This window comes from Pongo pygmaeus, chromosome 5 (assembly GCF_028885625.2).
Source record: "Pongo pygmaeus isolate AG05252 chromosome 5, NHGRI_mPonPyg2-v2.0_pri, whole genome shotgun sequence".
NCBI lineage: Eukaryota > Metazoa > Chordata > Mammalia > Primates > Hominidae > Pongo > Pongo pygmaeus.
Genome location: NC_072378.2, coordinates 39,005,257 through 39,018,588, shown reverse-complemented (window position 1 = coordinate 39,018,588; position 13,332 = coordinate 39,005,257). Strand labels below are relative to the sequence as shown.

General features: G+C 42.7%; 2 protein-coding genes across 7 annotated transcripts in view; one reads left to right on the top strand and one right to left on the bottom strand.

The window, feature by feature from the left end:
- LOC129039041 (uncharacterized) overlaps positions 1-9,734 on the bottom strand; it is a 29,739-nt gene extending 20,005 nt beyond the window's left edge. For all 3 annotated transcript variants that reach the window (XR_010126704.1, XM_054492589.2, XM_063666184.1), the window contains exon 1: positions 4,709-9,734. Coding sequence is in view for 2 of the 3 variants with exons in the window: in XM_054492589.2 (XP_054348564.2) it covers positions 4,709-5,228 (520 nt within the window). In the remaining variant the exon portion in view is untranslated. The remainder of the gene's footprint in view (positions 1-4,708) is intronic.
- BTBD9 (BTB domain containing 9) overlaps positions 4,893-13,332 on the top strand; it is a 470,458-nt gene continuing 462,018 nt past the window's right edge. For 2 of the 4 annotated variants that reach the window (XR_010126703.1, XM_054492585.2), the window contains exon 1: positions 4,893-5,059. The gene's annotated coding sequence lies outside the window, so the exon portion shown is untranslated. The remainder of the gene's footprint in view (positions 5,060-13,332) is intronic. The other 2 variants (XM_054492582.2, XM_054492586.2) reach the window with 2 other exon arrangements.

The following is a 13,332-nucleotide window of genomic DNA, read 5'->3' as shown; positions in this document are numbered from 1 at the left end:
CTTGGCTTCCTGTTTTATAAAATATTGTGAATAATATCACCTACTTCAAAGGGCAGTTACGACGCTTAAATGAACTAATGCGTACAAAACACTTAAACATAGATAACACAGGTGCAGGTACTATGTATCCGGTACATGGTAAACATCCTTATTATTAAAGTCAATGCTAAAATGAATGTGTGTGCATATGCTAACAGTACAGAGAGAGGGCACTTAAACCAACTAAGGGCCTGAGGGAAGGTTTCCTGGAAAGAGGATGCTTGTGCTGGGTCCAAATCTTGTTCTACTATGACCTTGGCCAAATTATTTAAACTTTGTCCCTATCTGCTAAAACAGATACTTTGTCAGTGATCTATACAATAAGCTAATGTTTACAAAATTAAGTGAGATAATACATGAAGATTAGACAAGCAAATGTATCAAAGCATGGCATCAGTGACAATAAATGTTTCCTCTTGAATCTACTGGAAAAATATAAATTATTCTTGCATTTAACTTTTGTTTGTGTCCATTTTAACAATTAAACAATTTTAGTTTAGAAAGTTATATGTAAATATTCATCTAGATCACAACAAAACTACCTAGAAGGAATATTAGGTGACAACACTGGTTTAGCACAATTCTCCTGTTCTTTTTTTACCTCCATGGAAATGCCTTAATATATTTATGTCCATTTTTGAGGCATACTGTGTTTACCTAATGGTGTAGGTAAGTACAACACTCTTGACTTTCATTAGATAGAGCTAACTGCTCCCTTATCTGTATCACTTTATATACCCCTCATTTCACTTCATACAGATTCTGTTATAGTATGTTGTATTAGACTTATATTTATATCTAGCTTTTAAACTTATTTTTTGAGACAGGGTGTTGCTCTGTTGCCCAGGCTGAAGTCCACTGGCACAGTCATAGCTCACTGTAATCTGGTAATAGCTCACTGTAACCTCAAACTCCTGGGCTCACCCAATCCTCTTGCCTCAGCCTCCCAAGTGGTTAGAATCGCAAGTGCGCGCCACCACACCTGGCTAATTTTTAGAAAATTTTTGTAGAGATGGGTGTCTGGCTATGTTGCCCAGGCTGGTCTCAAACTCCTGGCCTCAGGTGATCTTCCCATTTTGGCCTTCCAAAGCACTGGGATTACAGGCAGGAGCCACCACAACCAGGTCTATCTTATTATTTTTAATTTTTTTTAATTTATTTTAATTTTTAATTTTTTTTTTGAGATGGAGTTTTGCTCTTGTTGCCCAGGCTGCAGTCCAACGGCGTGATCTTGGCTCTATACAACCTCTGCCTCCCAGATTCAAGTGATTCTCCTGTCTCAGCCTCCTGAGTAGCTGGGATGACGGCACATGCCACCATGCCTGGCTAATTTTTGTATTTTCAGTAGAGACGGGTTTTCATCATATTGGTCAGGCTGGTCTCAAACTCTTGACCTCAGGTGATCTACCCGCCTTGGCCTCCCAAAGTGCTAGGATTACAGGCATGAGCCACCGTGCCTGGCCTTACTTTTTTTTTTTTTAAAGAACTATGACAGCTAGTTATATACTTAGTATTTCTCTCTCTCTCTCCAAATTGTGAGTTCCTTGAAAACTATGTCACAGCCATAGTATCTAGGACAGAAGCTGGCAGGTAATATACTGATTCTTAATGGTTGGAAAATGGTCTGAGAACGATTTAAGTGTGCTGTTATAAGTAAGTGACTCTGATATAAAATTGGGGTGATTGAGCCCAGGGGATTGAGGCTGCAGTGAGCCAAGATTGTACCACTGCACTCCAGACTGGGCAACAGAACAAGATGCTGTCTCAAAAATAAAAAATAAAAATAAATAAAAGTATTGAATCAAATATGACAAAAAATAAAAAAATAAAATTAGGGGGATTATCTAGGAATTAATGTGAAAATTATAGACTCAGCTTGATCCCATTCTTTGCCAGATGAGAAAACCAAAGCCTGGAATAGTTGAGGGATTTGTTCAAAGTTATCTAGCTAGTTAATGGACAGAATAAAGACTAGAATCTCGAAACTCCCATCAAACCAGTCTAGAGGCCAATCCACTATATTGGTCTGCCTTTCAGATCTCAGTGATTAGTTATCTATCTCCACTATCCCACTGAAGTTTGCTATTGTTGGTTACCAATCACTTTTCTGTTGCTAAATCCAGTGAATGCTTTCCAGTTCTTGATATGCTTGGCCTTTTTGTGATCTCTGACTCTGTTGACCCCTCTCCATCTTGCTTGCTTGGCTTCAGAGACATTAGGTCCACCTAGTTCTCCTTTTCTCTCTCTGGCCATTCTTTCTCAGACTTCTTTTTGGGCTTCTGATCATCTGCACCTCCTTTTAAAGTTAGTGCTCTCCAGGGGCCCTATCCTTGCCTCTCCTTATTATGTCTTCTGTATTTTCTCCCTGATTGATCTCATCCATGCCTCAGGCTTAAATTACCAATTATTAATTTATTTCTTCCAAATCTATTTTAACTCAACCTCTTTCCTCATTCATAGATCTGCATGGTTTGAGTGTTTATTGGACATTTTTTTCCAGATGTGGAGGTTCCATCAGGTCACAGTCATACTGCTATAGCCTCTGAGGGGACCTACTGAATTGTACCCTTCTTTTCTAGGTAATGGAGAAAGCTGCAGGAAACCAACTATTATCTTTATTACTGACTGTATTAGTTTCCTATTGCTGTTATAACAAGTTAGCACAAACTTGGTACCTTAAAACATACAAGTTTATTATCTCACAGTTCTAGAAGTCAGAAGTCCTAAAATCAAGGTGTTGGCAGGGCTGTGTTCCTAGGGTGCTAGAGAAGAATCCATTTCCTTGCCTTCTCCAGCTTCTACAATTTGCTTGCATTTCTTGGGTCCATCTTCAAAGCCAACAGTATAGCAGCTTCAAATCTCTCTGTCTGACCTCCGCTTCCATCATCACATCTCCTTCTCTGACTCTGACCTTCCTGCCTCCAGCCCAGTCAGACAATCCAGGATAATCTCCCTAGATACATCATTTAATCATATCTGCAAAGTCCCTTTTGCCACGTAAGATAACATATTCATGGGTTATGAGTATTAGAGTGTGGTCATCTTTTTTTTTTTTGGTTGGGGGGGATCATTATTCTGTGTAACACAGCTGACAAAGCTGGTATTAAATATTATCTGTGGGTAGACAGCTTCCTAATGCCAAACTCTGGAATTAAATACATATACTCTCTTTGTAGCCCTGGACTAGGCACCCTTGTCCCTACCCACAGGCCCTGCTCCAGGAGAAACGGAAAAGAACACCAGGAAAGTTCCCTGAAGATAGTTCTCTTTTAAGAGAAAAAGAATGGGATAGACGCCACATGTCCAGTTGCTCCCATTTAAGTTCACCAATCAGGAAGTCACTCCTCTAGGGAAGAGTGAGTTTCGGACAGGTACATGAGAAACCAGGAGACTATTACACTAATGGATATCATTCCATATGGAAGGAAGACATTGTGAATGGAGAGTAAATGTTTCCCTAACGAACATATCCATATTTGAACTCATCATCATACTCCACATATCCGGTCATCCTCCTAAGAAATGTCACCATCACTACCTATAACAGTAACTTAGACACTGTGGATAATCAAGACTCACGTAGCTTGCCATCTTGCTAAATGTTACCACTGTCCACGTCAGCACTCATGCTAGAAACCTGGCCTACTCATTTATCCCCACTCAGTGCTGTGAATTCTACCACGTTAATGACGCTAACACCTATCCCCTCCTCTATTCCCACTGCCAATGCCTTGTTTAATATTCTTATCACTTGTCTGGAGTACTGCAATGGCCTAAAAATGGGTCTCCCTGCCCCAAGCCTTGCTTTTTCTGACCATTTTCACTTTCTACTTTTACTCATGAAGCTTCCTTTGCCCGGAATTAAGTCCTTCCCAATTTGTCTCCTCCAACAACTGAACGGGCGGTCCCCTAGCTTGCTCCAGCGTCGGGGATAACTGACTCTCCTGCATCAACTAGAGTCAGCCCTGCACCCGGATTTCTAGGACTCTTATCTATCTAGATAGATAAATACATTTTTTTGAGACAGTGTCTTGCTCTCACTGCAGAGGCTGGAGTGCAGCGGGGCGATCACAGTTCACTGCAATCTTGAACTCCCCAGGTTCAAGCGATCATCCCACTTCAGCCTCCCGAGCATTTATGACTACAGGCGCGCGCCAACATGCCCATCTAGTTTTTGTCTTTTTTGTGCAGACGGGGTTTCACTATGTTACCCAGGCTGGTGTCGAACTCCTGAGCTCAAGCGATCCGCCCACCTCGGCCTCCCAAAGTGCTGGGATTACAGGCTTGAGCCACCAAGTCAAATGGGCTTTATACTTACAAAGTACCTTTGCATACCTTATTTCATTTTCACCTCACAATTCTCCAGCGTAGGCTGCACCGGTATTATTATGCCCATTTACTGAGAGAGGAAACTGAGAGTCAAGGCTGGGCCAGTCACACCCTGCTGCGAAATTAACGAGCGTCACTTAGCAGCCTTGACATTAACCGCGCTCGCACTCTCATCCCTTTCTGGTCCTCCTCCTTGGAGAACCTTCCTGCACCTCCAAGAACTTGCCGATCGGGTCTGCGGCGGTCTGGACGAGGTCACTCCACAGGCGCCCAGGACCTTCCCATCCGTAGTGACGCGCGCCGGTGACGCCATACAGTGACGTGTGGTGACGCGACTTACCCGGAGCCAGGTGCCGGCAGGGCAGCCACACCCTGGGGTCCTCTGCTCTGGAGGGGCAGAAGGTCGGGTCGGTGCGAAAAAGCCGCAGAAGCCGCCTTAGGCGACTTTCTGGGCCTGCATCCCCGGACGCAGCAACCAGCTGTCGATCGGTTGCTAAGTGACGCCAGCGCGCAGTGGCGCGTGCGCGGCCACGGTGGAGTGCGTGAAAGCGGACGCGCGCCGCGGCAGCCGGGGCGGCGTCGAGGACGGCGGCCACGGCTGCGGCCAAGGGGGTGGTGGCGAAGAGGGGGGTGCGGAGCGGGCGGAAGAGGCATCTGTGTCGCTGCTTGGTCTCAGAGGAACATCGCTGGGGTGAGTAGCCGGGTCCTTGCAGGGGATGTGGGGCCTGGCCGCACCTGCTGCGCAGGCCCCAGGCGCGGGGACGCGCGCCCCCGCCGTCTCCGCGCGCACCGCTCCCCGCCCCTCCGCCGCTTTTTCCGGGGGCGGGGGAGGAGCTGGGACGGGGCCTGACGAGGGTCATTTCCTGGGCCCGGGTGCTCTGGAGAGCGGTAACCGTCCCTTTCGCAGTCCACGAAGGTGTAGTGGGAAGTAGACGTCTCGGGGAGCCGGGGTGGCTCTACCAGCCTCCCAAAGAGAGGAGTTCGAATCAGGAGCAGCCCAGATTCTCTAGCAGTCTCGTATCCTGTCTGAGACGACGTTGCCTGAGACTGAGGCCGCGAAACCCGGGAACCTGGGGTGGGGGTTTGGAAAGTTTGGGACTGCTGGGGCCCTCATCTCCCCTGCCCTGGCCAGCCTCTGAGTAGGAGCTGGTTGTTATGGAGACAGTTGTGAATCAGTGCCTGCGTGCGGCATCAGACACACCCACGACCTAGGGAGGGCGACCTGTCAGTATAGATCCGGGGCAACCAACCTGTTGCCTAGAGTTTCTAACTTCACATGTATGTGCATGTGTTTCCTTGGCGTTTTAGTACATTGTTGCTACAGATTTTGAGACCAAGGTGCTGATAGGCATCCTCATTTGTTACTTCCTCATAGACTCAATTATCTTGCTATATTTCCCAGAACCGTGTTGTGTTTTTGTCATTAGTAGGTCCAAGGAAGTATGGAAGCATGTTTTGTTTGTTTTTCCTAAAGGCAGTACAGGCTGCTATTTTCTGGACAGAAAATACGGATTCTGTTCACTGTGTGGGCTGGAAAGTGTTGATGATGGGAGAACCCAGCGTGTAAAGGTGTAGCTCATCCTCAGCCCGGTGCTCTCTTCTCAGTGCTCTGGACTCTATCATGGGTAGATGTGTAGGGGTTGTGGTTACCATACTTGAGAGCGAGGAGTATTGGAGACAGGGAAGAAGACAGTCTTTTCTTTCTGTTGATTAAGGCAATGTGTAGAACCAGTGAAAAGATAGACTGTACTGAAATCTAATGTTTTGTGTAAGAGGATAGAGGAAAATAAGTTCAAGGTTCTCATTTAGGTCTAAAATTCTATGATTCCGTTTCATAACTGAGGATCTGTAAAGTATGTTACCTCTTGGAACCAGTAATAACCTTGCTTTGTAACACTTATTAGATTACTCGGAATTCAAAGTGTCTTCCTCCCTCCGCTATAATAGCTTTTAGGACAGGAGTCACCCGTGTTTTCCTCCTTGCCCTATGTCTAACACATAGGAAAAATGTATTTGCCACAGAGTAGTCATGCAATGGATATTTGTTATATAGCACGCTATGCTCAAGTGGTGTATCTATGTATAGAAAGCATTTAGTTCAGTCCATCAGGTACTTAGTACATGTGCCTCCCTCTGCCCAGCATCATGATAGGTGTGGGAGGAGGATTATGGAGTGAAAAATGACACAGAAGACCTGTCTTTTTTCTTCCTTTGAGAGCAGTAGTCTAGCTAGGAGATGTATAAAATAATTATAAAACCAAGTTAAATAGCATGTAACCAGTGCTGTTTGAGGACTATAAATGTGGTAGAAAATCAGAAAAGATAGGATGTGTAGGCTGAGTTAGGGAACTCTTTGAAAGAGGCAAGATTTGACTTGGTCTCTGAAAGAAGTTAAAATTTGTTAAGAAATAAACCAGGGGCTGAGAAAATAATAATGTGAATTTGGTTGTTGGAGGATATACCAAGACGACTTTTATGTCTGATAACTGGAGCGGAACGTCTTTCATAGGGAAATACTGGAGAGAGATGGCTTAGCAGGTTGAGAAGGCAAAGTGTTAAGGACTAAGGCGGGCTTATCAGCATCCCACTGTTAAGATAGAGCCTTCTTGTAAGGTGGGATAGAGGTTGTATTAATCAGAGTACAGTCTTTGACAAGAATAAGTGTTATCCTTACTTGAAAGTAAAGGATATTACGCTTGAACCAATATCAGGTTGTTAATATACTTTTGATTTCAATCACTAATTGGAATCGATGCCTCACTAATGTGCATGTATTTTAGGTAGTCAGTGGTGCATGTCTCATTATCTAAAATCTACCTGATGTACTTGGGCCGTTGTACTGGAAATTTACTGAAATGATGTACCAGTAGTCATCCAGTCACCCTCAGTGACATAGTTTTGCTTGGGATTATCTCTCTGAGGTTTGTCTTTACTGCTGATCCTGTAAAATATACAAATGTTAGTTGGGAAAGGAGTCTTTCTGATGAACGATGCTTAAAAATACTGACCAAAGAGATTTCAGAATAATTAAAGACACTGCTGCTGAATATTGAACCCTTGGTCTTTATTTATAACATCTTCTGTTATGTGAAAATTCTTTTGAGTGGTGTGTAAACCTGAAGTTGAATTGCTAACCAAGATGTGTAATGTTACAACTGCAAATGTTGCATTATTTAACAACTCAGCAAATACTTACTGGGTGCTGGTTATGGTGAGACACTTTGTTGGGTGCTGGGAAGACAAAGAAGTTAAGACACAGTATATTCTCAGCATACTAAGTGTTCATCAGAAGAGATAAACCACTAACCATTATATGCTGTGACAAATTAATCACTTTTGGAATGAATAATGTGCTGGGGGAGTAGAGCGCTTTGGCTGGAGAAAAAATTGATGGGGAACATGTTGAAAAGAAGGGGATGGAGCTTAGCTCTGAGGGTTAAATAAAATTTTGCCACATGTAGAGGGGGAAGAGAGCATTCCAGGGGCCAGCATAAGCAAAGTTGCTGAAGATTAAAATTAAATGGCACTTTTGGAAATATCTTGAGTTGTTTCTTGTGGGCAAGAGAGAGGGGAGAGGGCTGAACTCATCTCAAGAACCCATTCCTGAGATAATGAACCCATTCCTGCTATAATGGCATTAATCCATTCATGAGGGCCTAATCACTTCTTATTGCATGGCGGAAGTGATGAGCAGGAAGCTATTTTTGGAGCCAAATTATGAGGGGGTCTTCTACTTCATCCTAAAAAGTCTAGAGTCCTCCCATCCATTGGCAGTGGAGAGCCATAGAAGGTAGAATAATCAGAAAGTTGACAGTTCGTGTGCAAATTGCATTAGGGTAGAGAGGCAGGGAGACTAGAATGTAGGTGAGAAATGTTGGACAATGGGAATGGATAGATTTTGGAGACATTTTTAGATGTTAAAATCTCTACATTTATGACCAGCTAGAGGTAGGGGAGAGTGAGAAGTCAAAGATAATATGTCTAGTTTGAGCAGCTGTTTGCTTGTGATGACATTAAGTTAGAAATCACAGGAAGAGGAACAGGTTTGAAGTGGAGAGGAGAAATAATGGCAGTGTTAATTCTGAGGTTTCTGTGGGGAGTTTAAAAAGAGAGATCCACTAAGTAACTGGAAATGCTGCTTCAGAGTTTATGAGATGGTTAGGGACAACTGTAATATAGATGTCCGCTGAGGCTATGGGAGTAGCGACCTTCTAGGAGGCATGTTAGTATAGTAGTTAACTTAGCGGACTTTGGAGTTAGGAAGATGGCAGGTCAGATCTCTGTTATGCTGTTTATTGGTTGGCTGACCTTTGGCAAGTTATTTAACTTCTCTAAGCCTAGGCTTCTTATCTAAATTAAAGAATTGTTGTGGAGATTATACATGTGCATAGTGATTAACACAAAGGTACTATGTGCACAGTGATTAACACAATGCCTGTCTTATAAATGCTTAATATAATAAATGGCAGCTGTTGCTGTTATTGTTAGTAGTAGTTATAGATGTAGAGATAGTAGAAGAGGCCCCAATGCCAGAAAAATGGAGAGTGAGAACTGGAAAAGATGGTGAATGGAACTTTTGGACATTTAAATCGGTATTTAAACTTGGATCAGTTCTTGTCTTTGTTTTGTGCTGCTATTTCATATTTTATGTTTCATAATAGCAGCACAAAACAAACTAAGACAAGTACTGATCTAAGTTTAATTTATAAAGAACAGTCTGGTTAATTTATAAAGAACAGAAATTTATTTCCTGGTGGTTCTGGAGGCTGGGAAGTCCCAGATCAATGTGCCTGTATCTGGTGAGGGTCTTCTTGCTGTGTCATAACATGGCAGAAGGCATCACATGGGTAAGAGAGAGAGGGAAGGGGGCTGAACTCATCGTGTCAACCTATTCCCACTCTACTGGCATTAATTCATTCATGAGAAAAGAGTCTTCATGGCCTAATCACTAAAGATCCCACCACTCACTGCTGTTGCATTGGGGAATCAAGTCTCTAACACGTGGAGGACACATGCAAACCATAGTCGTTCTAAAATTTGAAAATGCATTAGGGAGAGCTGGAGGTGGCCAGGTGTGGTGGCTCATGCCTGTAATCCCAGCACTTTGGGAGGCTGAGGCGGGTGGGTCACTTGAGGCCAGGAGTTTGACACTAGCCTGGCCAACATGGTGAAACCCTGTCTCTACTAAAAATATAAAAATTAGCTGGGTGTGGTGGTGCACACCTGTAATCCCAGCTACTCAGGAGGTTGAGGCAGGAGAATCGCTTGAACCCAGGAGGTGGACATTGCAGTGAGGCGAGATTAGGCCCCTGCACTCCAGCCTGCGTGACAGAGCGAGACTCCATCTCAAAAAAGAAAAAAAAAAAAAGAAATAGCTGGAGGCCTTGGTAAAACACAGATTTCTGGGTCCCACCCCCATAGTTTCTGATTAAGTAGGTGTGGACTGGGGCTTGAAAAATTGCATTTTTGAACAAGTTCCCAGGTGATGCTGATGGTGCTGTTAGAGGATAGATGAAAGAAAAGGAACCAGCACTAACAAAGTGGTTGAAGTGTATGGAGAACCAGGAGATAGTTTAGAGAAGAATAAGAATTTGACAGCCTCCAGACTCTCTAGGTCCACCAGTCTGATTTCCAATTTCACAGACCATATCTCATTCTTATTTTTGTTTTCTCCAGAATCTGTTATAATGCCTGATACATAGCAGTAACCTTTGAAGCTGCTTAGTACTGTCCTGGTGCATGATTGCTTGTACCTCACACACAGATTTCATTTATCCTCTTTTATCTCTGATGAGTCATGGGGAGGATATGACTTCTAATTTTACACACACACAAAATAACTACAGAAAATTTCTTTCATATATCTGATGTGTAGCTATGTGCATTTGACTTTGTGTTAGATGCCCTCTCCCCTTCTTTTTTTTGATAAAATGACAATCCAGTTTGCAAAATAATTGTTAATAATATGTGCCAGGATTCCAGTCTGTGTCCTGTATTAGGCACCTTGAGTCTTACAAGGGAAGCAAATAATGTATTCCCTGTTCCTGGGAAGTTTACAAATAAGATGGGTGAAATGAGCAAAACCCACAGGAAAGAAACAGGAAAAGGTATAATCACAGAAACATGGATGTGGAGAATCTGAATCTAAGGACATATTCCTTGCTTGCCAATATTCTTTGGGTTTTACGTGTTTCATATACTGAAGACTTTTGGCATATAGCACACATGTTAGTCCTAGTCTCCGAGAGGAAGTTATAAGGCAGTTCCACTGTATGAGGAAATAAAACAGTAGCTGTGCAAAATTATAAACACGTTTGTAAAGGGAGTGAAATTGGAGTTAAATTGGAGCTTCATGACTGACAGGTTAGCTACTCACTATTCTGCCTAGGTGCTTGTTCTCTCTCCTTTATCTCTCAGCTAACATTCATTAAGCATTTACAGTGTGCCAGAAATCATGTGAAGTGCTGGGCATAGAGAAAACGATAATTGCCTTGTGCACCTAAGTCTGGTTTTACTTGGGGAAATGAATGTGCACACATGCATGCATATTGTCAGGGTGAAGGTGCCTGACTTTTATAATCTTAAGATTATATTGAAGGAAGAGACATTGAGGACTTGAAGTTGAATTCATTCAGCCTTATGTATTCAAGGGGCCATGACGAGTATAGGGATGGGACCATGATGAGTATAGAGATGTATTTTTTTTTTAGCAATCAAATTTGTAATTTGATGGAGGAAAAATAACATATTTGGAGTAATATAAAGAATATGATAAGTACTGTATAAATACTGATTACAGACTAGGTACTCTGGCTTCTTAAGCAGCTAAGTGTTCAGTTTTAACAGCAACTCATAAGCTATTGTAATGTTTCAGAAATTATAACATGTCATAAGTCCACATTAACCTCCTGGGCTGCCTTTGCGTCTGAATATAAGACACAAAAATATTCTGGCAGTCTGTGTCCCTATTTTCTTGATTTGGGAAGTATATGCATAATGCATATAAGCAAAAGAGTAATTAAAAACAAGGTGCTATTTATCTAATGGCTACATTATGCAAGGCCCTTTATACTGTTTCATCCTTGTAATGACAACCTTGTAAATTTGCCATTATCTCCACTTTACTAATAAGGTAACTGAGTTCCAGAATGGGAACTGTTTGTCTGTAGCTTGTGGCCAGTAAGAAGTGGGACTGGGCTCCAGTACAGACCCAGGTGTGGACTCTGCAGCCTATGTTCTTTTTACTTCACGCCAATTCCTTATGTCACCATGGGTCTTCAGCATGTTAATATCTTGATGAAGAAATACAGTCTCGTTTCTCCTGTTTTAGGAAAAGTTACTGGAGGAAGTTAGAATTTTAGTAACTGCCTAAATGTTTGAAGACAATTTGATAATATAGTTAGGGATGGAAGGGAATGGGGGCTGGATAATTAATGGCCCCAATGCTGATTCTTCTATGAAGACATGCTGTATTTGACCCCAGTTATTTTTTAGTTGACTCGCAGGAGATCTTACATGAATATTCAGATTTCCCACTTTTTATTTATTTTTATTTTTTTTAATAGAGACAGGGTCTGGCTCTCTTGCCCAGACTACACTACAGTGGTGTGATCCTAGCTCACTATAACCTCGACCTCTTGGGCTCAAGCAATTCTCCCTTCTCAGGCTTCTGAGTAGCTGGGATGACAGGTGCATGCCATCATACCTGGCTAATTTATTTTTGTTTCTATGTAGACAGGGTCTCACTGTTTGCCTAGGCTGTTCTTGAACTCCTGGGCTCAAGGGATCCTCCAACTTTGGCCTCCCAAAGTACTGAGATTACAGGTGTGAGTCACTGCACCCAGCCCCACTTCTTTATGTATAGGTGCCAAGTTTTCTAGAGGAAGAACTGTACTTTTTCAAGCTAATGACATTTTAGTAAAGTCAACTCTTTTAAAAAATCCCTTAAAACCTCACCCCAAACAATGTATACCTGAGATTTCCCAGCTAATCTCCCTTCTCTGCACACTACTTATTTCCTCCACTTAGGTGTTTATTTTTAAACCTATTTACAAAATTAATACATTCTATTTATGGTTCAGTGTAGTTATTCTGACTTGCAAGGTTTTCATTCCTTGCAGTTTGACTAAGTCACTCTTTGGTCCTATTTTATACATTCCTGGAAATATAGACTGCAACTATCTTTGTAAATGATAGTTAATTTCAGTTAATTTTACAAGAAATATTTCTATAAATTTGTAATTCTGCAAATGGAATAACTATTAAATCAAATTCTATGTTATCTATTGCTATGTAACAAATTATCCCAAAATTTAGCTGCTTAAGACAACAAACTTTTTTTTTTTTTTTTTTTTTTTTTGAGATGGAGTTTTGCTCCTGTTGCCCAGGCTGGAGTGCAATGGCGTGATCTTGGCTTACAGCAACCTCCGCCCCCTGAGTTCAAGCCATTCTCCTGCCTCAGCCTCTGGAGTAGCTGGGATTACAGGCATGTGCCACCACGCCCGGCTAATTTTGTATTTTTAGTAGAGATGGGGTTTCTCCATGTTGGTCAGGCTGGTCTTGAACTCCGGACCTCAGATGATCTGCCCGTCTTGGCCTCCCAAAGTGCTGGGATTACAGGCATGAGCCACCATGCCCGGGCAACAACAAACATTTTTTAATCTTATGATTTCTGTGGGTCGGGAATTCAGAACCAGCTTAGCTGGGTAGTTCTGGCTGAGTCACTGATTAGTTGCAATCAAGCTTTTGACCATTGCTATAGCAGTCATCTGAAGGCTTGACTGGGGCTGGGGCTGGGGCTGGGGCTGGGGCTGGAGGATCTGCTTCCAAGATGGTACACTTACATGGCTGTTGGCAGGAGGCCTCAGTTCCTTGCTGGCTGTTGGTAGGGGACCTCAGAACTTTCATAGGGTTGCATGAGTATCCTTACAACATGTCAGCTAGCTTCATCCAGAGCAAGTGATG